Genomic DNA, 26,129 nt, shown 5'->3' with positions numbered 1-26,129 from the left:
GCTTTTATACTCTTGGAAATTGCAACATTCTTCTGATACCAGGCCAGCATTAGGTACAGCTTGATTAGGTGCAGCTTGATGAGATCGTGACTTTTCTTCTTGGCTCTGAGGAATAAATGGATGCAAACAAATAGTTGTTTTTTCAGAAAGTGCATGAGATAATAATTCATTAACATTTATATGAAGTACATACAAATATTATCACAAGTAAAACTAGGCAAAGCTTGTTCTCTTTATGTTAGCTTTAATTTGAATTGTAGCAGAAGCCAGATAAAATTGCACCTGGTTTCAAAACTAGCTTGAAGATTGGCAGCTTTCCCAGTGAGACCTACTGCGGCACTGGGCCACCCACTGGACTAGGACTTCGGGGATTAGGTGCCAATCTTTATTCAACCATGAAACCTGGCTCACTTTTTTTCTTGAGTCTAATTAACTTGCCAGGGTTGTTATAAGGATAAATGAATGGGGGGACACCACCTAAGCCACGCTGCACTCTTTAGAGGAAGAGATAATAAAAATGTAATACATAAAACCTGACATTGTAACAAAAGTCAGCCACTCCTTTTTCACAAACTAGACTAGGGGCTCCACCTAGGGCCTTAATTTTGTTCCAACAGGGTTGTCCTGTGTGCATCATAGTTGCAGCCTCTGAAGAACAATAGGAGACGCTCATCTTCGGGAGTGTTGACTTTGGACAGTGCCACGGTTCCTGTCAGCCGATTGCCTTCGCGCTTTCCTCCGCCTTCAATGTGTCTGCTGGAGCTTGCCTTTGTCCGTTGCATCCCCCGAGGGCTGTGTCTGGGGGTGCCAGAAAAATTCCTTGGCTCCAGCCCCTGATGCTCCTGGTCCCTTATCAGGGCGTGGGATCCTTTAAGGAGACTTTGGCTGCAGCCTTGGACCGTTTTCAAAGCTTTGGTCTGGAGGTGTCGGTGGGGCTGTGCTCACGAGGAAGGAGTCTCTTTCTTCCAAACCCCATTTTGAGCTGTGGTTTTGGTTTCCATGGTGACACTTCCTGTGGCAGAGAAAAGAGGTAGTAGTGAATGCTGCACTGTGAGCGTGGCAGAGGCAGCTCCAGTCCTTCTTTCTCTCCCTGCCGGGGATGCTCTGAAGGCCGTGCTGCAGCCTCAGGGAGGGGCTGCTCCCAGCCTGATGGTCCTGGGTTTAAAAGATTACCTGTGACATCTGCACGAGAGGCATGCTGGGAAAACCCAAACATCTGGGTGTCCAAAATGGCCGAATGGTGAGTGAGCATACTTCAGCCACTACTGGGGGATGGCGAGGCCAGCAGCTGCAGCTCGAATCAGAGAGAGAGGTTTGGGGCTGCTCTTCTCTTCCTGATGAAAAGGGCTCCTTCCTAAAATCTGCTCCTGGCATTTGGGTGCTCTTTCCTTCCAGGGGGAAGCGTAGGCCAGCTGCAGCTTCCAGAGACCTTTTCTGATTTTCATGGTTCCCCAAGGTGTAGGAAGATTTGTGAGGGAGGCATTTAGCTCGATTGTACCACTGCGGTGGTAGGGAGGGTGGGCTACTCTTGTGTTTGTTGCCCCGTGCTCTTGCCCCCTTCTTTGTAAACTATGTGAGAGAGAAAAGGCTCTTTCAGGGTGAGACCTTAGCAGCTGTTGCTTTGCTCCAGCTGGGGCGTGCTTTTGTCACGTTGAGGGGTTCCTGTGAAATCACAGTGCCTTTCAAACTTGCCAGGTTACACCGCGCAATCTGCTGTGGAAGCAGAACCTGGCAGGCGTGACTCTTCTGTTATCAGGTTGCACAACTAAGTATGACTGGCAGCCAAAAAAGGAAAGGAGGAATATAATCAGATGATTAGATGGACCGACCTCATGGAATGCAGGAGCCTCTGGCTGTGAGCAAAGCAGAAGCTGCTGCAGGTTAGGCTGACTTGTCTGGGGACCCTCTTGTGCAATGATGACTCCTTTTAGATGGAAATTACTGTAAATTAATCTCACGAAATCAGATTCCTATTTGGAAAATAGTACTGTATTGCCTTTGGCTGGGCTAAATAGGAAGAAGCATGACCAATAATGTTCACATGGTGTTATATTACGGAAATTTCTCTGGCATGGTTCGTGCACAGATTTATTGGACTGAGATCAAAATAAGGAGTTCTATCATATAGTTTGTTCTGGAGAATGTCCATGAACATTTAGTGTTAGGTCAGATTCAGGGCAGTTCCTGCAAAGACAGCTTTGAGCTTCAATGGAAGTGTAACTTCAAGTTCCAGTTTGGATTCCTTGGCGCTGACAAGGATATCACTAGGCCTACCTACCATATTTGGGCTGCAGAAATCTAGAAGACCACTAGATGGCAATAAGGAGTTAGTATTCTCTGCATTTCTTCACTACCATCTAGTGGTAATTCAGATCTTTGCAGTCCAGATACTAATCTTGTCCCATCTATGCAGCTTCCATTAATCATTTTTAGAAATACTGTATGTGGCCAAGAAATGCCTCCACAGAAGTCTAACTATTAGGAATCTTGTGATGACTTGTGCAAATTATGTCAGCAGCATTGTTAACAAACTAGAATATTTTTAGCATGGGTCAGGGGTGGGGAACCTATGTCCTTAGGCTAGGTTTTGGGTAATCCTCTGCATAATATGGATTCTGTGTTCCTTCTATTTCTGTTTGCTCATGTGATTACATAGAGGGTGACCAGTAAAGCAGGATTGCTCAAAAAGAAAATAAATAAAAATCTATTGAAATAGCAATTAAACATTATTGTAAAAGACCCCCCCCCAAAAGTTATATACAGAACGTTTAAAGCATAGCAAATCAGACAGTTCCCATAAGATCACCTTAAAGCAGGAGTCTTAAAGTCATCACAAGCGCCACATGAGGACAGTTCATTAGCCCAAGGGCTGCAACACAGAAGCTTTTTCATACACTGACACTAACATTTCTAGTGAGTCTAAAATGAAGGAGTATCACGTATGTCATTAATATATTTATATTTAATGACATATGTAATACTCCTTCTTCTTCATTTTTTACTTAAAATAAAGAAGAAGGAGTATCTTGAATTAAAAACAACTTTATCATGAAACAAAGCTATATAAGACACAGCCGTGCAACAGAGCCATTACACTTTGGTCATTTAAGTGGTGGCATTTTTCATTAATGAGAACACCTATATTTGGTTTTAATACTGCGTTTATACATAATCTTTTGTTCAAGATCATATCTGAGATTATACAATCTAGGAATCTCATCCTGGAGCTGCCAAAATCCTGCTATTTTTTTTTCTTCTGCCTCAGTCTTTTTCGACTTGCTCTTTCTTGCCTGGCAGTCCTTTGTTCCTTCCTTTGCCCAAGCAGAGGGATCTTGCTTCTTTGTTTGCTGTCTTTGCCTAGCAAAAAGACCCTTGTGGCAGGGCAGCCAGAAGCAACCCTCCTTCTCAGCTGCCTCTTCCTTCTCTCCTTTGGGCAGCCATACCTTCCCAGCCCTTCTCCCCTGGCCATGCCTTGCCTCCCCATAGCCCTTGCCCAAAGACCCCAGTGCCACCTCAGAAATAGCCCCTGCCATGCAGCATGAGAGCAGGTGGGGGTTCCCAGCGGGTGGTGTGAGAAGTGCCAACTGCGTGGGCCAGCTGAACAGGAGCCCTGTTGCTGGGAGGCATGTGGCACTGCCATGCTGCTTCTTTGCCTGGAGTGGCATTTCCTGTGGCCCAGCCGGGGAGTCTTCGTGCCACCTAGCACCTTGGCCTTGCTGGGCAGCCTCCTCAGTGCCTACAAACAAAAGATTGTTACTGGGTACAAAAAATGACTGGGAGTGGCACATAAGGCCCACGGGCTGCGAGTTTGGGACCCCTGCTGGAAATGATAATAAAAGAATATGCATTGTAATGATTACAAATGATAATCGATGGAAATATATTAAACATGCAACTGATTATATTAATGAAAAGTTTAAATGATGAAAAAAGAAAATATATTACAACGTAAATTGGTATAACACCAATTTTGGCAGCTGACATATTCCAAATCAAGACCGCAACAGAAATATATTACAAATTAATGTCTCCTAGGCAGATGGTTATCTAGTTTCACTTGAATACATCCAGTGAAAGGGAGCCCATTCCTCTCTACTTGACCACATACTTTTTTGTGGGAGAAAACAGAATTACCTTGGAATGGCTGGCGTGCCAATTCTTTTCCTTTTATTTTGAACTTCACCAAAAAAACCCCTTAGCATCCTTTGCTAAATTCAGCTCATGTGGCTTCCCTGTCCTCAGATCAACAGTTCTGAGATAACTGTCTGTAATTTTCTTTTCCCTTCCCTTCCCTTCCCTTCCCTTCCCTTCCCTTCCCTTCCCTTCCCTTCCCTTCCCTTCCCTTCCCTTCCCTTCCCTTCCCTTCCCTTCCCTTCCCTCCTCCCCTCCCCTCCCCTCCCCTTCTTCTTTCTTTTTTTTAATGTCTCCTTATTTCTTTTCAAATCTTTAGAAAGCTTTTTATTATTTTTTTCTACTCTCTTCAATTTTAGTATTTTTTTGATACTAAAAATACCTTTTCCTATTAACTTCTCCAGCCATGGGGTGCTACTTATCATTAAAGTGTATTAAAATCCCTTTTTAAAAAGTCCATGATACACATTTTACTACCCTCAGTTTTAGTTTCCTTAAAATCAGGAATTCCAGCATTAGATGGTCACCTTCTCTCTTCTTATATTTCCTCAACTAAATCAAGCATTCTTGATCCTCTTGTGCCCTCAGAATGTAAAGGAGAAAGTTGTCAACAAGACAAGTGATGAATTTATCTCTGAAATGCACATTTTAAAAAGAGCAACCAAAGGTCTGGTTCCAGAGAAATGACTGAAGGAGGACATTTGAAAGAGAAATGGTTTCTCTTGTAGGGAAATAAGCACACCAAAAGCATCAGAAAAAAACACACAAACCTTTCAGTTCATCCCGGTACAAGTAAAGGAACAAACTAATTAAGAAATAATTGGAAATAATTTTCTGATATAATAACTTATAATGAAGCAAATTATAGGGGCAATGCTTATTCATCATCAGAAATAAATCTTACTTTCAAAAAGATATTTAAAATCAAACTACTATCAATTTCCCATCAAAGAAAGACTTTCTATGGCAAAGTTTCAAACTAACATAGGTATGAGAGGAATAAAGGAACACTTTTTCTTGCTTTTTAGTTTCATCTCAATTAAAAAAAAACTTTTTTTGATCTTTTCCCCTAATCTTAATTAGCTTTATATATTTTAATTTTAATTAGAGGTAAAGAACTATCCTAGATGCTACAGCATCTTCCAAAAGAATAGCTAATCTTTATAGCTTTTATAGTGCTATTCAATTATGTGGGACATCCAGCCTTCTTTCTGCCATTGGCAGCTGTTTATGGTACTTTCCTTCAGCTCTCATCTATCTTCCACTGAATATATCCAGTTGAAGTAAAAGGTATTCATTACGGTTTCTTTAAATCAGAGTTTGATTTTTGCTTTAATAGGATTTGATAATCATTCATAGTCCACTAGATCCAAGAAAATACACCCAGTTTAGTAATCTGCAACCTATTGGTTCAGCCTTTGGCAAAACTGATATGTTCTTTCTGTGGTTGCACACTGCGTAGGAAAGCAGAACAGAGTTTGGAAGAAATAACTAAAGAAAAAGGTGACCCTCCCTCCCTTATATGTATAGTTTATTCCTAAAGGAATACAGTACAGCCACCAATAGGCAGAGGTTTTGTACCTTGGACTAGGCTGTGGAACTGTAATTCTGGCCACAGCCTGTCAAATTCTTGTGGAGACTCTCATTCTTGTGCATGGCCCTTTCACACAAAAGTCCCTGATATAAAAGAAAATCTGGGCTGAGATTTCCACTGGATCTGCATTAATTTCACTTGAGGTGAGTCAGGAAAAAATGGAGTAAAATGAAGTCTGTGGGTTATTTTTTCAAATAAAGTTGGGAAGAGACCCTCTTTTGCTTATGTCATTCCTTCCGTCTTACCCATTTTATACTGCTTGTAGGAGACTCTCCTAACTATAGAAGATTTCCATATTAGAAACATGTACCTGGGAGATGGAATGAGGCATGGTTAGGCTGTTCTTTGACAGAACAGATGGTTGTCCTATATTTGCATCTGTATCTAGCTAACTAATATGTAAGGTATCTCATACTGGAACAGAAACTATATGCATTTTGGATACCACCATTGGTGCAAAATGTGGCATCCAGACTGTTAATTGAGTTTCCTCAGGAACTGGGCCATCAGTGGCTCACGTGTGAGCCATCAGAATGTGTGAGGCAGATTTTGACCCCAGCACTATAGGTGTTTATATGTGGTTTACTTGTGTTATTTTTTTTTTCCTTTACTGGATTTTTATATTAGCTACTCAGAGTTGCTTGGCAAACAGGCACCACATAAATGGAATACAATAAGTAATAAATAAACAAAATAAGAATTGCAAGGTACGATGATGACATGATGCTTGCATTGAAGGTTCTGCAGTGGGTGCCAGTGACCTTCAGGGCACAATTTAAGGTGTTTACCTTCAGTCTTAGATAGCTTGGGGTCTGATTTTGTGAGGGGCCACACCTCTTGCTATTAACCTGTCCAATGACTTAGATCAGCAGAAATGGCCCTTTTGAAGGTGCCCTTTCTGTGGGAAGCTTGACTATCTGGTAAGCAGGAAAGGGCCTTCTCCTTTGGAATGTTCTCTCTGAGGGAGGAGAATTTGGCCTCCACTGGTTCAATATTTTGGAGAATGGCCAAAATGCTTTATTTCATCAAGCTTTAAACTGATTTTAATTGTCCTGATTTTAATTGTGATTTTAATTGTATTGATTTTATTGCTGTGATTTAAATGTATTTTGTTTTGACATTGTTAACTACATGGTGTGCTTATACAAGCAGAAAGCCTGGATGTAAATATCATAATGACAGTGAGGATAAGGATGGTGCCTTTTTTGAGTTCATCTCTGTCTCTGAAATAATACTCTGATCACTTTCATCCTTCTTTTGCAGGGCCTGGCTGTATCAGATGGAGGTAGGTGGGACATGTGACTTGGGGAATGGTATTAGAATTATGGAGACAGTGTATAATCATGACCACAGGATTTTGCTGGCTAATAGGGGATATGTTTGATGTGGAGGTTGATAAATACAATAACAGAGGGAATTACCCATTATACCACCTCATAGTAGCTGATGTCAGCACTTTAAACTATACAAAACAATATTCAGGGATTGGATGGTAAAACAAATGTTTGGCCAAACTATCCTAGGATGTTTGACTGGGGAACAGACCCCTGGTTTCCTACTGCCATTAGCAATAGGAAGCTATCAAGCTAGAAATTTGTTTTTGTAATGAGCTGATCAGAATGAACAAACCACTAGTGATAAGAATAAACCAGTGCTCTGCACAGTGTTGCTGGGAGGGACAAGGATAAGGTTTCCCTTCTCCCAGTTATTCTGTTCAAAATTACTTGTTTACTTGTGGGAAATCAGCTAACTGCAAACATAGTTTCTGGGAGAAATGGAGGTACCTTGTCATTTTCTCCTTCATCCGTGAGGTTCCTTCAGGATGCTAATTCCTTGCTACTATTAGCAGGTAGAACTGGTGATTTTGAGCAGCTCCCTGGTAGATGGGAGACAAGGCATCTTGCCTCTCAGAGATTCTACTTAAAATATCTGATTTCCAACATTGGGAAATTAACTATCTGCATTCAGTGTCCCCAGCAAGAGAAATGCCTCACTACTTTATCTATGTTTCCAAAGATCCCACTCAGGGACACTGTCCCATAACCAGTATTGAATTAAGAGTCAGCTAGTAGTCTGACTGGCTTTGTCCACGGGGTGAGCTGGTGCCATTTCAGATAGAAAAACATTTTGGCTGACCCTGGACTTCAGTAATTGCCATGTTAGGCAGACCCAGATTCATAGCATCATTCCACATATGAGGCCTCTGAAAGACCTGAAACCTCTCTCTGCTTCACAGAATTAAACAGCTCTGGCAACCGGGGTAGTAGTAACAGTGTGAACAGTCTACCATGCACTCAGAGTGTTACTCCTTCCCTGGGGCATTCTGTGGCCCGCTGGGCTGAATCCTTTGAGACGCTGCTACAGGACCAACATGGTGTTGCATACTTCACTGTGAGTTCCATATCACCTTTCTGTTTCCTTTGATTTTTCACTGCACATTCTTCTGTTTTTACTATTATTTCTTTTTATCCCCCTTCTGAGATGGCACATATCTGGAGCTATTTAGACCTATATCTTTTATACCAATCTGAAACTGTGTAGCCGTCTCTCTCCTCTCCAACCTTGAAACAGACCTTCTCTCCTGGTTTGCTAGGCAGTACAGCTGTTTGCTGAATTCACTGATGGCTATATTGCTAGCCAACACAACTTACTGTATGTTGCCTGGTGATCTTGCACTTTTGGCAAAGATAATAATTAGGCTTGGCTTAATGTTGCCTGAATCCCTTGATTCCCCCTTGGCTGTCCTAGGGTTCTGGTTTGTGACAATGTTGCCATAGATAGGGAATTATCCTTATTTCCTTCTTTCCAGGAGTTCCTGAAAAAGGAATTTAGCGCTGAGAATGTATATTTTTGGCAAGCCTGTGAACAATTTCAGCAGATCCCAGCTAAGAGCACCCAAAAGGTAAGAATTCTGCCATATGTAGGTTAACCAGGAGAAGACCAAATTTTGCACTATAAGTGGACTCATTGTGTGCTAAGAAAATATATGTAATCTGAACAAATGTATGAGGTCTGTTTGATCTTTATATTATGAGATTTAGAATATAATTTCTAAAATGAAGACTGTTTCGTATAAAACCAAATTTTGTGTACAATTTACAATTCCCTGGGTTTCATGAGAGACAGCAAGGTGTCAAGGAATAATAGAATGCCCCATAGCCTCCAACTATATAGAGCAGAACTTTATATAAATAGCAAAAATAAAGAGGAGGAGGAAGACCATAGTGATGATTATATAATTTTTTATTTAGGGAAGTCATATTCTTCACCAAGAAAAAAAATTCTGTAAGATATATGCATTACTGAAACCTCAATGTTTTAACTATTTTTTTCCTTTTCCTTATCATTGGGGGGATACAGTGCAGAGTATTAAAATTTCTCCCTGTTGTTATTGGAAATCCTACTTAAGTTGTCTTGGATTTACAGATATTTTTATTGCCCCCATATTTTCAAATTTATTGGCATATCCATATGGGCTCAAATATTGCCTTTTTTTAAAGCATGGGAGAGATGGATGGATGGAAGGAAGGAAGGAAGGAAGGAAGGAAGGAAGGAAGGAAGGAAGGAAGGAAGGAAGGAAGGGACTCTCACTTAACTCTTCACCCAAATGAATAGCATTCATATTTGTCTATTGTTCGTTTAGAACCACTGAAAACACACCAACCTATGAGATGAATAGAGCACCCAGATGGCTCTCTCCCTGTATCTTGTGCTTAGGGAGAAAATACAAGCAATGTTGATTACTGCAGCTGCTCTAGATATTTCTGTTCTTCGCTATAATGGTGTTGTGATTCTCATTCTGCATACTTTCTTCGTAGCTGGCCCAGGAGGCTAGGAAGATTTATGATGAGTTTCTGTCAAGTCATTCAGTGAACCCAGTGAACATTGACAAACAGGCCTGGATTGGTGAGGAAATGTTGTCTACTCCCACTCCTGACATGTTTCATGTTCAACAACTTCAGGTGAGAAGAGCCCACTTCTGCTAGCTGATATGCCATTATAAGGGACATAATATGTATGGTAGTATAGTAAATTTGCTCCCCAATTAGTAATTAAGTATTCTTCTTATTCAGAATATTTGATTCCTTTTGGGCGAACTCACCTAAGAGCCAAGGGGGCTCTGCTGTTGAAACACTAATGATACTGAACTTTGCTTCTTTCAGATCTTCAACCTGATGAAATTTGACAGCTATGCACGTTTTGTCAAGTCTCCATTGTATCAAGCATGTGCAAAGGCAGAAAGCCAAGGGCAGCCCTTGCCAGAACTGAAGTCCAGCTCTCAGACTGGCAGCCCACCCACTGAACATAGCAAGGTGGGAAGCCTTTACTTCCAGTGTAGAATATAGTGTGATTTGGAGGAATTTAGGAATGCCCCTTAAGCAGGTCCAATGGATCTAGAGCTCTTGTACTCTCTGGTTTTCTTTTAGAAAACAAAACTAAAAGCAGGGAAATCGCTGCCATTAGGAGTGGAAGTAGCCGGTAACATGGCTGGGAGGAGTCCTCGGAGATCCTTTCGAAAAGGAGACCGGAGGGACCGTCCCTGGGGAGGTGAGTTCAAAGTTGAAAGTAGGGATACAGTTGATCAATTTAATGAAGAAGGTTGACAGAACAGGAATAATTAATAACTGGCCAAGTATTCTCCAAAGTCCTAACTCCTTGCTAACTACCTGTTTTAGAGGAGAGAAATGGTGGTGAGGGGCCATCCCCCTGGCGTGAGTCCCAAGGCTCTTTGAATTCCTCAGCTAGCCTGGACCTGGGCTTCCTATCATCTTATGCAACCAGTGGCTTGCAGGCAGAGGTGAGTGGTTCTGGAGTTTAGCTAGAATTTGAGCTGCAGCTTGTAAAAATATTCTCTGCTCTGTTTGTTGCAATGTGGGCGCTTGGCTCTTGCTTAACAGTATGCCATGACTGTTACACCATAGGTTCTACCCAGCCCCCACACTCTATCTATAATAGGCTATGACTGTGCTGTGTGGAGGAGTTCTCTACAATGTAGAAATCTCTGTGATTGCTACTGAAAGCATACTGGTATTTTCATGGCTGTAGCCTCTTGAAAGGTTGCCCTGCCTTGAAACTGTTGAAAAGTTGTTGCTTTTCAACTGGTGGGAAAGCAGCCCTTCCTTCTGAACATCATGGCCAATAAAATAAGAGTGGAGAATGAAATTATCCAGGGGAGAATACTTTGGGCTCTTTGACATAGCATCTTCCCACTCTGTTTCCCAACCCAATCCCTCCACATCATCGGGAAACTGACTATCAGTTGCTGACCTTGAAATACTGAGGGGGACACAGAGATCACCATAAATCAGTCAGTGTTCCCTCCAGTTGATTATTAGGAGGGTGCTAATCATCATTCAGTCAGTACTCTGCCCTGAGCTATTGCAGCTTTTCCCATAATAACAATTCCTTCATGCACACATGCGTGCGCACACACACATACACACAGACAGTACCTCCATGTTTCTAGCACATGTTTTGTGCATTCTAGTCAGTTGCCCAAAATTCTGTGCTCCTGTTATGACGGGAAATTTCCCTGGCTCCCTCTCCCAAATGAAATTATATACCCACAGATTTTCTACAGTCAGGCCCCAATGAATGGAGGGAGGTGGGAGCAGTGGCAGGAAGGGGGTCAGCCTGGACCTGAATGGTTCTGCTGTTATCCCAGCCAAGCAGCCATCCACAAATCCATGCTCCAGGTAGGCAAGGAAGAAGGATGCAGCAGTGGTAGCACTTTCACTGTCACAGTGTCAGATGGCAAAAGGGCATGTGGCAGGACAGGGGCATGGTTGCCAGGTGCTGCCTGTATTCCTGCAGGTCCCACCCCATCTTTCTTGATTAGCAGCTTCTTCTGTCATCCGCTCAGTCCACTTGTTCCCTCCCCCACCCCAAGGTAAGATGTACTTCCCAGGTTCTGTGGCTGCAACTCCTGCTTCTGCCAGTGATTTCTTTGCTACTTGTTCACCCTGCTTGTTCCCTGAGCCCCAGGAGGTATGGCAGAAAAAAGGCTATCCATATGCTGCAATGGGGGGAGGAGGAGGAGGAGTAGGAGGAGTTGTTGTTGTTGTTGTTGTTGTTGTTTTAGCATTGTTCCAGTTTCAGAAAAAACATAAATGCATTTTGGAGCAAGAAAGATGCTGACTCTGCTTTCCAAGCATATTAATTTTATGTAGTGAGGCAGGTCCAAAGCTGTTTCTGGAATGGCCAAAGATGCCAGGTGGAGCCTTGTACACTATCAAGACCTTTTCCAAATAAATAGCTCCTTAGGAACAAAAGAATATGCTCTTTGGCTGTGGGTTGTTTTTTTTTAGAAGCATGTATATGTACAGTAAATGTGAATGTGTGTACCATGCAAATGAAGAAACATTCTACTCACATCCCCAACTCTAGGCTCACGGAAGCTCATAGTAATAAGTTTGCCTACAGAGTGGGGCAGCTCTTGAAGGTGAAAACAAATGCTTCTGATTGCCTAGCTAATAAGCAGATCTTCTGACAGTTCTACAGTTTTTACAGCAAGAGATACAGTAGGTTGAGTTGGCAGAATTCTGGCAGAATTATTTATTTATTTATTTATAGTATTTTTATAGCTGCCCATCTCACGCAAAGTGATAATTACTTCAATTACTTCAAGCTGGTGGAAAGAAAGGAGCATATATATGAATTCTGTTCTCAAAACAAAGGGAAAAATCGTACATCTTTGCATAAAGCACAATTACCATGAGATTCATTGCCTCAAGATTTGGTGCCAGCTGCTGGCTTAAATGGCTTTATAAAGGAATTATTATCTGTCGGCTGATACAAGTGTTCTCAGTATTATTTGCTTTTAGTACTTATCATAGCTGAGAAGTAATAGGAAAGAATTCCCTGCATGCTTATTGAGTTCTTTCAAGCAAGGTTATTGGTCACTATGCAAAGCAGGGATATCTGGACTTTTCTTTCGATACATCAGGCTTTCTATAATATCAGATTTCCTTCTTGATGTGCAAGTTTTCTACATTGTGTTGCTTTAAGTCACCAAAAATCCACCTACGAATATTCTTTAAAAATGTACCTTTTTTGTGGCCCAAAGTCCTACCGTCATCTCATTTTCTCTCTCTATATAGAACAACTGAGAGAAGAGTTTTGACTGATTATGTACCATCAAATTGTTGTCGGCTCTTAGCAACCACATAGATAGATTTTCTCCATGATGATCTGTCCCTAACTTGATCTTTCAGGTCTTCCAACTGAACAGGAAGAAAAGAAAAAGCCTCAGCAAATTCACACATGCACACTGACATCTACCATAAGCGCATGCATTGACACATATAGAATATTACTGATCTTTGGTCTCAAGTAACCTTCTGTTGTGGAGACTGAGCTTTCAGACTGTGACACTGAATGTATTAAGTCTTTTCTCTGCAGAATCACAGGAAGAGTCTGACTGGCTCAGAATCTGACAATCAGAACCATCCCAAAAAGTATTGTTGTATTTACCTGCCTGATGGGACTGCATCTCTGGCTCCAGTACGTTCTGGCCTCTCTATCCAGGAGGTGCTGGCTGGAGTTTGTCAGCGCCGTGGCCTCAATTTGCCTGAAGTAAAGATCTACCTTATGGGAAATGAAAAGGTAGGTCCAATTTATTTTAGATAAAAGGGAAACATTATTGAAAGAATAGTACTTCAGAAGCCTAAGAAAAAGGGATTTTTCTAGGTAAAATTTAGATTGAGGCATCTGTAATCTCTCTCAATATATAGCAAGGTAACATAATTAAAGTCATGATTTCAAAAGTTCTAAACAGAAAATCTACTGTGGCTACAAACTCACTTTAAGCTAGTGCACTCTTAATCTCAATCTCCAAATGCAATATTTACCTACTTTATCTAATTTAATTGAGCAGAAATTGGGATTTGGGTTTGATTATTCTCTGTTGGCTTGGGAATTCACCTGGTTGTTGGATGAGCTTCCCAGCAAATTCTATTTTCTAGTCCTATACAATAGGGCTAACAAATGTGTGGCCCTCAGTGATTGTTAATTACAACTTCTAGTATACCTCACCGTTGGCCATGCTAGTTGGGAGTAGTAGGGTGTTTTCGTTCAGCAGTATCTGTGCTGTAGCTTCTAATTGCCCAGTTGGCTTGTGAAGATTGGTCACCGGAGCCCCTTTTAACTAGAGATATTGTGTCTATATACTGCTAGAACTCTCATGTCTGTTTATCTGTTTGTAACCTTCAATTGGGTGAAAGGGTGTGTCATAGGTCAACAATTTTTGAAGCAAGATACCTCAAACGGGCTAACTTACAGAATGCCAGAATCCATTACTCCAGTGGGAATAAATTTGGAAAAGTTGTGGCTGCTTCGGTGCTGCTACGCTGCTGCTGCTTCAGTGCCCCACACTGCCGCAATCAGCCATGGTCACCTGAACCTCATTTCCAATGCTCCCTGACAGCTTCCCACAGTCAGTGGGGAAGCCAGTAGGGAAGGTCGCATCTCCTTTCCAGGCCTCCCTGCACATGCACACATGGGCACCCACCAGTGCCCTTTTTCCTGGGCCTCCCTGTGCTTGTCCACACACACACACACACACACACACACACACACACACTGCCCTCCCAGACCTTCCTGCATTCACACACACACACATGCATGCCCCCGTGCACTCCTTCCCGTGCCCTCCTGCACTTACAAACATGCACCCACCCACCCACCCTCCTTTCTGGGCCTCTCTGTGCTCACACACACCCTGCAACCTCTTTCCCTGGTCTTCCTGTGCTCTCACACACACACCCCCACACCCACACATCCCACCCCTTCCTTCCCAGGCCTCTCTGCACTTGCACTCATGCACACACACACCAGCACTCTCCTTTCTGGACCTCTCTGTTACCTCTTTCCCCAGCCTTCCTGCGCTCCCACACTCATGCACACACCCACCAGCACCTCCTTTCTGGGCCTCACTACACTCACACGCACCCTACACTTCTTTCCCCACATGCAACCCATCCACCAACTTGCAGGCAGCCTGCCAGGGTCTTCCCCACCCCTGTGCAGCACCCCTGCGCTCCTTACCTGGGACTTCCTCCACTTCCTTCCCCACCCCCCCGTGGCACCCCCTCAGCAGAAGTATCTGCACATCACACCAAGCCAAACTCAAGGGCAGAATACAAATATGATTGACAACATAACTGAGTGTGTGCCTCAGAGAGAAAGGGAATGGCATTTAATGGCATATACTATATATTTATAACAATGATTAAGAAAACAGAAATATTAAAACTGGAAAATTAAAGTTTTAGCCTTTCAATTGCTGTACTGTAAACAGCAACAGTTTTTTTTAGTCAGAGGAGCTGAAAAAGGCAGAAATCAGATAATTTTTCTTTAAAAAGGGGTGTGTGGACTAAGCCATTCCAGGAATTCTGTAAAAATTAGCATGAATGATAAAAATGTTTTAAATAAGCAAGATAAATATTCAGAAGTGGATTTCACTGAATTTGATGGAATTTATGGAAAAGTGGTTACAGGTTTATTAGATCATACAGACAGCATTTGTAGGAACAGTTTGTATGAATTCTAACAGTTTATTTCTGCTATTCAGGATTTAAACTTTAAGTATAATGAACATAGTTTTCAAATATGCCACTAATACTGTAGCCCAAATCCTATATTCAAATCTACAAATTTAATATATTTTTTCTTCATTGGACTGATTATTGTATATGCTTCTAATATTTTAAGTCACTCAACAATTCTCTCTTTTGGAGGAATAAAGCAAGTTTTTTTTTTTAAGTTCCAGTTCTACCATAGAATTTAATTAGAAACATTAGACAAATTACTACCTTTAGCTTTCTGGGGTTTTTTAATGTACACATTTAATATTAATGCAAATGAATAAAATAAGTAACTTTGTATAAACAATTTAGCATACATATGTCTATCTGTGTGTGGGTCCACACTTGCTATCTCAGTCTCTTCCTCTCACTTCAGTATTATATTTAAAGTTTTGCCTGGATTTCAAGGCCTTGATGAATTCAGTTCATTTACCCACAGCATTTTGTACCTCTGTATGTACGGTAGAAGGGAAAATCAGATGTGCAGAAAAGACAAGTCAAAAGCTGGATGTGAAATATTTTGGATATAATCCAAGAAAGCAGGAGAGGGGATAGTTATAATCAAAGCCGCAATACTGAATCAAGTTTAAAATCAAATTGTCATTTAGTTTACAAAGGCCAAATCCATTTTTCCATTAAAAATATCCAAAGTACAAAAAAAAGGCTAATAATTTAAGCATATTCTTTATAATGATAAACAAGTAATTAAAAACATTGAGGCCCCTAATTTTCATGATAACTGTGTTTAGGTAAGGAGCTATCTCTGCAGAGATGACCCACAGACTGCCACAGTCAGCTGTAGTTAAGTGATGGTGATTTCCAATGCTCCCTGCCAGCTTCCCACAAGGAAAGTCAGTGGGGAAGCCGGCAGGAAGCCAGAGGTCGCTCCCACTCCCACTGCTTTTTTGCCCTTGGTCATTCTGTTTCTCTGTTTAGGTAACGAAATATCTCAGAAACTATGACCCAATGGATCACAGGTTGTCTAGTATTTTCTAAGCATTTTCATATCCCACATTGTTAACAAGCAAAACAAATAAACATCCTCCAAATCAAACTGAATTCATTTCAGGAGGAATCTTGGTTTTGTCTAGGATTAATTTGCTACACTTTATTGTTTTTCCTCTTTGCAAAGTGTTAGAGAAAAATATATTTATCTAGATATCCAAAGGTATAGTTCAGATATCCATGCTGATTGTACATAAAGTTTTTCCAAGGCATATTTATATTGGGCAAATAATTTTCAGTTCACAACTGATTACAGAATGTGCATATATTAGGTGAAATCAGCTTAGGCAATTTCAGTTTTCAAAGAATATTACTGTAGTATCAAAATATTCCTGGTTAAGAATATTTTATTTATTTCTTTGTTGTTTATGCACATTTCCATCCCACCACGATAAAAAAAAAAAAATCTCTCCCCTGGATAATTTGCAGATTGTTTTCAGAGCTCTCTTCCCAGAATTGCATCTTTGGTCTTAATAGCTTAATAGTGTATTTTCTTATTCTGTGGGTATTACAGAATCGTATCATACATCAGCAAGCATATCTGTGCACATTCTTACAGGAGTGTTCTTTCTTTGCACTGTACTGATGTAACTGTATTTCCTTGGCTTTTCACAGAAGCCACTAGCACTGAACCAGGACAGTTCAGTACTGATGGACCAGGAGGTGAAGCTGGAGACCAGGGTCAGCTTTGAGTGAGTGTGTTCTCTGAGGACTCCTTCTGTTCTGGGTTGACTTTGCTTCAACTTCCTTAAGATGAGGCTGGGAATTCCTACCCCAGAAGAGTGACCCATTTGTACTTACAACTCAGAATAAAACAAATTCTCTCCCTTGCTGTCTGGGGGCATACATCGTTCAATAGTAGTCATTACTGATTGTATAATTGGCTGAGCTAAAAGCTGAATTAAGTTGCCTATCCTTCATGTTGGTACTGATGGTTGAGTAAGTAGATTTAGAGTCTTCCCTGACTGCTAAATTAAAGTGCTATCCACTTGTTCTTGAGTTGGCCAAAAAAACCCCACCCTGTACTACTAGCATAAAATTTTCTATTCCCATTGCCAATCTCTATCACGCATCTATTATCTCTGTTTTGGCTTGCCAACAAATGATGGTGTCCTGATTTCAGGTGTGTAGGGCATGTTAAGCAAAGTGGTTGCTTAAACCCACTGATTCTGATGCCCTCTCACGCACAGAAGTCAGCAGGAAGCCATCTACCAATCACAGCATGGCATATAAGGCTGGCATAGGGATGGGGCTTTGGGACAAGGCAGATGCCTTGACTTGCCTCTCCTCTTTACTGTGCCTGGCAAAGCAGGAGAGTATAGGTCTGTTCTCCAACTTCCAAGCCTAAAGAACAGCAGACAGACTTATGGAGGTACATAGCTTTAAAAAAGGAATGAACCTGTGTTTATAAAATAAGAAAATGTGTACCTCCCAATACTTTCCACAGGGAAGAGGGGGGAAAAAGAATAGTGGTGCAGAAGAGTGCTTGGGGACTGGAGGGAAGGGTTGTGCCCTCACCAGCTTCAAGTGACCAATAGGCATCACAGCTAGGAATAACTTAAGATGTCTCACACGTGGATTGAGGACCCACACCAGGGGATGCTCACATTTCTGGTAGGTGCAAATTAGAAAAGCTTTTAGTGGTTGGAAATTGACAGCATAGAAAGCTACTAACTATGCTACTCTATGAGAAGCTATTTCTCCCTGAGTTTGTGATCATTTTAGCATCAATGTCTGTGTCACTATAAATACGTCAGAGATCACAATCCAGGAACAGTCATACCCTTTTCAGTTCAGGCAGTTGCATTCCAGCGGATCTACATGAGGGTTTTTCTTCCTGCTGTGCTCATATATACACCTGAAATTAGAGATGCCATTCTGCCCCCTTCCTATGCTGTTTTCTCATTTTCCTTTGTACTTACCACGGTTTGTAAATAAGCATGTAGAATTCAGGAAGGATTGAGGAGATGCTCAAGATGGCTACAATTTGGCTATCACATATGTAGTGTGTTATGCCCATTTAATATAGTTACAGTGTGATTTCTTTTTTAATTATGATGATGTACCATCAAACTGATGTTGACTCTTAGCAATCACATAGATAGATTTTTCTCCAGGACAATCTGTCCTCAACCTGATCCTTCGTTTTTACAGGCTGCAAATTACACCTATCAATAAGACAGTCCGCATTCTGGCAAAATCGAGTAAAAACTTGCAAGAAGCGTTGCAGCCCATTTTGGAGAAGTACAGCCTAGATGTTAGACGGGTGTCACTCAGACGGGTGAGAACAATCCTGAAATGGGGGGTGTAAATAGTGCTTGACTAATCTTAGCTGGGATTTGTCAATATGACATCGCAGCCTACTTTTGAATCGTCAGCTTGCTCCCAGTTGCTTTCTGCATTTCTTGGTCTGCATTAAAGACAGTGCTTCTAGTTTATCAGGAGTAAGAGCTATGAAACTAAAAAGACGGCTACCTAGGCTGTGGTTCTTGGTAGGCTTCTGTTCTCTAGGTTAGAAGAAAATGCCCAAGCTCTCTGAGTCCGTGTTTTTTAATGAGGTACTACTTCCAGACAACTATTTTTGTAGAGCTTCTTGTTGAAAAGCAGTACCCACTCTAGCAGGACATGTGTATACCACTGTTTGGGCTATCCATTCCCTGGAGGGCCTGTTCTTCTCCTTCCCCCTGGGCAAGCCTGGCCTTTTTTATCTGTTAACTCTGCTCTCTCCCTGCAGTCTGGTGAACTCCAAACTGTGAAGATGGAAGAGAAGGTTAGCGCAGTGGCTGCTCAGAAGCTTGTGCTGGATTCAGATGCAGGTATGTAATGCTCAAAGGGACATAGTTACTTATGCAGAATTGTAACACCTAAGCCTGATTAATTCTACTGTAGACAGCTAGAGACAGAACTTTTTTTCCCTAGGGAGAATGATTTGAAGATGGTTCCCAAGAAGGGATGACTACATATTCTTTGTAACTTTTTCTTTCCCACCAGTATTAGTGAATAGGTGCTCTTATTTATTCACCATAAGCAATGGTTAAAATGTTGTGCAACTTACCCTATTAATCTGCTCAGTGTTGAGTGCAGAGTGATGTTGTTTCTGGAGAAAATTAGGTGTAGACCATTTGACATAAGCAGGTCAACTGGTATAAGCACAAGAGGCATCTTCCCTGTGTGTGGCATTCATTTGCTTACATGCTGGGAAGTTTGCCATAATGATCACGGCTCCTATGGAGGAAAATTCCACTGGATATCCTGCCATCCTCCTCCCTCTTCCATGTTCACCCTAATTAATAACCCCCAGTCTCACATCATAGAGACCCTGACCACAGAGATTGTTACCTACTTTTCTGACAGAAAACAAGATAGTTTTAAAAATGTATGCTTATAAAAGCTGAATGGAAGAAAAGAGAAAATGTGATGGAAGATGGTAGACCTGCTGAATGGGTTCATACAAGGGAATCTTGGTGGAATAAAAATGGTAACTCTGCTTTTCTTTCCTTCCTCCCACTTGGTACTCCTAATCCACAATTTTCCTGGTCTCGGCTATGCTGGCATATACAATGTTTCCTTCTGTTGACTGGTGCTGTCCTTTAAGTCATAGATCAGCATCTTTCATGCAGCCACCTGAAGCAACTTTCTTTCCTCCAGAGATTCTAACAGCCATCTCTTTTATTGCAGAAGTAAAACCTGATGGGGTAGTAGATGCTTCTTATGAGCAGATTGAGGTGAGCACTGACCACAAAGGCAATAAAGTTTTTACTAAATAGGGTTGGTTCATGCTTCAGGGGGAATCTTATGACTGTTCCATAATTTTTAAAATACATCAATGCATACAACAACTCTATTCCTACTCTAGCATTCTTCTTGATAATGCTAATTATCCCAGGCTAGGAATGATGTTGCCATTCCCTTTGTGATACACTATGCCTAGGTTGTAGTTGTGACCTGAGTACAAATGGATCATTTTCTGAGTCTGGCTTTCTCCCACTATGGTTCTAGGATGACATTACTGTGGAGACAGAATCCAAAAGTGACCCATTCCCAGAGACGTCCTGTTCTTTTACCAAGCCTTTCAAGAGTAATCAGAACCGCCACACATATGATATGGAAGGTAAATCATCTCTGTCTCTGCATGTAACCTAATAAAGTTGGGGAAGTCAAGGGGATGCTGCTTACAGATTAGGATGTGTGTGTGTGTGTGTGTGCGCGCGCACCTTTCAAGTCAGTGTTGACTCCTGGGGACTGCCTGAACTAGTCTCTGCAGTTTTCCTGGCAAGTTTTTTTCAGAAGTAGCTTGCCATTGCCTGCTTCCCAGGGCTGAGAGAGAGTGACTGGCCCAAGGTCACCCAGTTGTCTTCATGCCCAAGGCAGGACTAGAAGTCTCTCGGGTTCTAGTCTGGTGCCTTAACCATTACAGCAAAATGGCTCTCTAGAAAATTAGTAGCTCTAGGAAATAAAGCAGAACCAAGCCATGCTAATTTGGGTATATTTTTATAAAGTACAGTTGCTAGCAGCAAATTAACAAAGAGTCGAGCTGTGGAGCACTTTAGTTTGGAAGGCAAATATAGAGGGGTCTGCACATAGTGCCTTGAGAACTCCCTAAAGCAAACATGTCCTTTCCTAAGCTGCAGCTGAATAGGAGAGCTCCGTTATCCTGCCAAAGGCCACAAACAGGTGCTTTGTGAGCAGCCCAGAGTCTCTGAAGCTTTCTTGTGAAAACTTATGGGACGATAAATTGGCTAATCACTCAGATGCCAGAAGAATCTTTATTTGACTATGAATGTATGCAACTTTGAATGGCATTATGATTTTAGAATTATTCACCATGAGTCAGCCAATATGAAATGCTTTGAAATCTTTTGATTTCAAGGCTTGTGTATTTCCCCTCTCCAGTATTAGACTAACCATTTATCCTGGATCAGTGTGTGTGAGAGAGATTATTTTGCACTTGTAAAGGAACACATGCTGTCATAAATTGGACAGCTACTAATAGGCACCATAGTTTCCCATCTCCATTCCCCCATCACATATGGATGCTGTGGTACTGCTTGCTGTTCAGGTAGCACACGTGGGACTGACCTCAAAACCTAGGTTTAATAAACCAGAATCCGTAGCACATTGTATTGTTTATGTATATGGGTATGAATCTACACATTTCCACTGAGTTTAAAGTTTTAATCATAGGTAGATAAGGAGTAGGTAAGTAATAGGTAGATAATTCTAGATAAGCAGGTGGCTTGGAAGGTAAACTGGATTGGCACTAGTTAAATGTGGCCAAAAGACTGTCAGGCAATAATACTAGGGTTGTAGCCCACACTGGGAGGTTGGAGAACATCCTGGAAAAAGACAGAGGCAAATTACTTCTATACTGTTATTCAAAAAATGGCACAGCCACGTCTATTAAGTCACCAGGAGGTGAGCTCAATTCAAAGGAGACTTTAAAAGGTAAAGACTCCTTATAAAAGGTAGAGGTCAATTTGGCATCAGATTCTCAGATCCTTTGGAAGTTAATTCTGACTAGGCTACACTCAAAGGATCAGATGTGTCTATTGCTTGTAAAAGAAAGAAAATGTCAATCAGTAACACAAACAGGGCTATTTATACTACTGCTGTTTAGTGACATATAAGCAGAAGCAACATTGTCTAGATAAGAGAGAGATGCCAGGAATGGTCAGATATTCTCCACTGAGTTGTGCAAATGCAAGAAAGGGGTCCTAAGATAAAGTTCCAGGTTTGTTGAAAAAATGGGTTTTCAGCCACATTGGTATTTACCTCATTCACATGATCCAATCCTAAGTTTGGAATTCAAGACCTAATTTAACATCCTGGGAACCTCAGTTTTCCTTTAAAAAGTTTTAATGGCTATAAGTACAGCCTTTAAAGCAATGTCTAGGAAATCTCAGAAGCCAAAGAGAAGACCCAATTTTCTAGTGTCAGGAAGTCAGATTTTCAATATCCTGTATTACTCCTTGCCTTTCTCCATACAGCATAATGCTTGCTAAGAGTAAGCAAATTCTTGGATGAGGTGAATAATCTTGAGCATTTTCCAGCTTGTTTTTTCACATCAGATCTCTGGTTTGAAGGTCTTACTGTTGAAGAAGAGGTGGGCTGAAAAATAAAAAGTGGAGGATGGACTTGGTTGTTGTTAGCAAAGTTAAACTGACATGCAATGACTCGTTCATGCCACAGAGTGAAATTAATGTCTAAATTGGAATTTAAACTTACATCTCCCTAATTCAAGTTCAGTACTAACCATCACATTGCCTATTGAGAAATAGATGGTCAGAAAGGCAGGAAAGAAATGGAAAGAAAAATGGAGGTGTCATACAGATTAAATTGCCACCAAACTAATTTTAATTGTTATTTCCTGTCCCAGGGCCACTGTTGGCACACAAGTTAATACCCCCGCTTTTTTAATATTCAAAATTTATTAAATATCACTGATTATGTGCCATCAAGTCAGTGTCAACTTTCAGCAACCATATAGATAGTTTTTCTTCATGACAATCTGTCCCCAATCTAGTCTTTCAGGTCTTCTAATGATGGACCCATTGCCAGTGTAATTGAGTCCATCCACTTTGCTGTTGGTCGTCCTCTTCTCTTTCTTTCTACTTTTCCCAGCATTAGAGCCTTCTCTGGATAGTTAGGTCTTTGTACAATGTGTCCTAAGTAGGATAATTTGAGCCTGGTCATTGTGCTTCAAGTGAGAACTCTGGATTGATTTGTTCGATGATCCATTTGTTTTCATGGTACAATATTCTCAGGAATTTTTTCCAACATCAAATTTCAGAAGTGTCAATACTCTTTCTATCCTGATTTTTCAAAGTCCAACTTTCGCTTCCATAGAGTATCATGGGGAATACCATTGCCTGCACTATTCTGATCTTCGTAAGTATAGACACATCATAGTATCTGAATAATTTTTCTAAGTGGCTACTTTTCCAAGTGCTAATCTGCGGTGTATTTCTTGACTGCTTGTTCCTTTACTATTGATAGTTGATCCTAAAAGGCAGAAGGTATCCACTACGTCAATACTGTATCTTCATTGTCAATTCTAAGGCTGGTTGTGGTACCTGTTGTAATTAGTTTGGTCTTCCTTATATTTAACCTTAGTTCCATTTTTCACTGTGCTCTTGATTTTTATTACTAGCGTTTGCAAATCCTTTGCATTTTTGGTTATTAGAATAACGTCATCAGCATAGTGCAGGTTATTGATGTTTCTTCCTCCAGTTTTAAAACCATACTCATCTTCTTCCAATCCAGTTTCCCTTAATATATATTCAGCATATAGGTTGAATAAATAAGGGGAGAGTATACAGCCTTGTCTCACTCCTTTGCCAACCTGGAGCCAGTTTGTTTCACCATATTCTGTCTGTACTGTGGCTTCCTGACCTGTATATAGATTTCACACAAGCACAATGAGATGTTCTGGGATTCCCATTTTTATAAGCACATTTCACAGCTTGATGTGATCAACACAATCAAAGGCCTTTCTATAATTGATGAAGCATATACTGACTTCTTTTTGGTATTCTTTGGCTTTCTCAATTATCCAGCATGCATCAGCAATATCTTGTGTCCTTGGCCTTTTCTAAAGCAGCTTAAACATCCGGCATCTCCTTTTCCATGAAGGGCTCTAATCTGAATTGGATGAACCTAGACATTATTTTGCTACCATGTGAAATTAAGGATATTGTATGACAGTTTGCTTACCCTGTTAAGTCTCCTTTTTTGATATTGGAATGTATATTGGGCTCTTCCAATCTGTTGGCTACTGTGTAGTTCTCCACGTTTGCTAGCTTAGCTTGGTTAGAACTTTTATTGAGTCTTCCCTGTAGCATGCCATATTTCTGTGGGTATTCTATCAGTTCCTGTAGCCTTCTGACTTGGTAATGATTGGAGTGCTGATCTAACTTCATCTTCTAGTACTAGAGGTTCTTTTAAGTAGGACATGTCTTCTTAGGCATCTTGGATGTTGACATCTCTGTATCTATACTGTACATCTGGACTGTACAGTATTTCAGTATACTCCTTCCATCTTTGTTTGAACTTTTTTGAATCAGTTACTATCTGTCCATTGGTGTCCTTTAGCCTACCAATTCAAGGTTGGAACCTCCTTCTGAGTTCAGATATCTTTTGGAAGACTTTCCTTGTTTTTCCATGTCTGTTTCCATCTTTCATGTCTACAGATATTATTTATACTGCTTCTTATCTCTTCTAACAGCTCTCTGAAACTGTTTGTTAAGTTCCTTCCTGAGATTTTTGTCTTTCTTGGCACTGGCCTCCTGATGTCCTCCTTGAAAGTGTTGGGTGTATGCTCAAGATTATATTGTGGAAACTGGTTGGCTTTCTTCTTTTTTAGCTTAACTTAGAACTTGCACATGAGCACTTTGTGATTTGTTCCACAGTCAGCACCTGGCCATGTCTTTAGCATCCTCTTCAGGATTCCTGTAGGGAAACCATGACTATTAAAGGCATAAGCAATTAATATAAGTTTTATGATAGTAGTAAAATTAAAAGAGCTAAATGCTGACTTTGTAGAGTGACAGTACGAAGAATGGCTGGGTATCACATGGGTGTCCAGATGTTGTTCAATTCCAGGTTCATAATGAGGAATGATTTAAATTGCAGATCAGCAACATCCAGAAGGGTACATGGCCTCTTACCATGGTATTAAGTTTTTAGATACAGTGAATTACTTCTCTTCTCCTAGGGCTAATGGAGCTGCTGAACCGTGCACAGAACTGCAGGGTCAATGACCAGCGTGGGCTACTGTCCAAGGAGGATCTAATACTGCCTGATTTCCTTCAGGTGCCTGAACAAGTTGGTGTCTCCTGCACAATCCACTCCCCATCCAGCCCTGCCACTGAGAATTGCACACTCAAGGCGGCAGATGCTGATACCTCTCAGTGTCAGACCCAGGAGCAGTCACAACCCCAGGTTTCTCCTTCTTCACAGCTGCAAATATCAAGTTCATCATCAGCAGGTGCTGCTGGGAAATCTGCCCTGTGATCTACTCCATGAGAATCCCACCCCATCCTAGTCCCTCAGTTGTATGTTTTTTGCAGTGAAGCCAGGCCTTTCCTGTTCAATATCTGTTGTAGTATCATGATCTGCCTCTCACAGACTTCTCCCCTGGTCTAGGTTGAAGCCTAGCTAGACCCCATCTAGCTCTTGGGATCCTCGGGCCGTCTTCAGGAATGGACATGTGTGCTCCTAATGTTCTGGCCGACTCTCACTCCGTGGAACTGCCCATGCTGGCTGGGCAGTGAAGCGCCAGTATTGCTCACTTGCTGTACCAAACTATTGTATGGTGTTGCTCTGTGTTGTAAAACAACTGCCAATGGCTGCTCCAGTGGCAACTGCAACCCTGTGGCTAGTGGTGATGCTGCCTGTATATAGTTTGTAATTTTCGGTCTCTGTAAAATGTAAGATACGCTGCTGATTCAGTCCTGAGTTTTTGTGTTTTGGGGTTTCAGCTGGTGGTGGAAGGTATGGTATGGTTTGGCATAAACATACAAACCCACAAGGGAGACACAATTTTCTGTTCAATTGTAAGGACGCAGGTTTTGTGGAATCCATGCTTCCTCTTGAGGCAATGGAACTTTGAGTCCCAAATAGCATTAGCTTCCAAATTCATATATTTTAATACATATGAATAGGAATCCACATCTACCAAGTTCAAGGTGGCCTAGGTAAGCTTTGCTTTGTAGAACTTGCAAATTATTCTTTCTGAAACAGACACAAGGATCTCTGTTAAATCTTGATTCAGGGTATGGAAAGAGCTGTGAGTAATCATTTTAAAAGTCATTTTG

At 41.2% G+C, this 26,129-nt stretch overlaps 1 protein-coding gene across 2 annotated transcripts; it reads left to right on the top strand.

Annotated features, from left to right (window-relative positions):
- Window positions 1-765: 765 nt before the first annotated feature.
- RGS14 (regulator of G protein signaling 14) lies at window positions 766-25,750 on the top strand. Of its 2 annotated transcripts, XM_025164497.2 has the most exons (16): window positions 766-1,240; window positions 6,989-7,010; window positions 7,962-8,116; window positions 8,535-8,627; window positions 9,544-9,687; window positions 9,889-10,038; window positions 10,153-10,273; window positions 10,402-10,523; window positions 13,127-13,330; window positions 16,930-17,006; window positions 18,469-18,595; window positions 19,049-19,130; window positions 19,993-20,039; window positions 20,314-20,425; window positions 25,028-25,125; window positions 25,459-25,750. In XM_025164497.2, the coding sequence occupies exons 1-16, from the start codon at window positions 1,196-1,198 to the stop codon at window positions 25,468-25,470; spliced, it is 1,611 nt and encodes a 536-aa protein (XP_025020265.1). In that variant the 5' UTR covers window positions 766-1,195; the 3' UTR covers window positions 25,471-25,750. The 2 variants fall into 2 exon arrangements, with proteins under 2 accessions (XP_025020265.1, XP_007420381.1); XM_007420319.3 differs by having other exon boundaries at window positions 768-1,240; window positions 25,028-25,750.
- Window positions 25,751-26,129: the final 379 nt, after the last annotated feature.

The sequence above is a fragment of the Python bivittatus genome, unplaced genomic scaffold (genome assembly GCF_059951505.1).
Source record: "Python bivittatus isolate LINGU-HERP-01145 unplaced genomic scaffold, Pbiv_v1 ctg000080_np1212, whole genome shotgun sequence".
Classification (NCBI taxonomy): domain Eukaryota; kingdom Metazoa; phylum Chordata; class Lepidosauria; order Squamata; family Pythonidae; genus Python; species Python bivittatus.
This window is presented reverse-complemented; position numbering and strand designations above follow the sequence as displayed.

Excerpts from the sequence above, each read along its gene's own strand:
- RGS14 (XM_007420319.3), top strand. The coding sequence starts at position 1,196 with ATGCTGGGAAAACCCAAACATCTGGGTGTCCAAAATGGCCGAATG. Across the intron at positions 7,011-7,961 it reads CCTGGCTGTATCAGATGGAG|AATTAAACAGCTCTGGCAAC; the intron begins GTAGGTGGGACA and ends TCTGCTTCACAG. Across the intron at positions 20,040-20,313 it reads CTTCTTATGAGCAGATTGAG|GATGACATTACTGTGGAGAC; the intron begins GTGAGCACTGAC and ends CTATGGTTCTAG.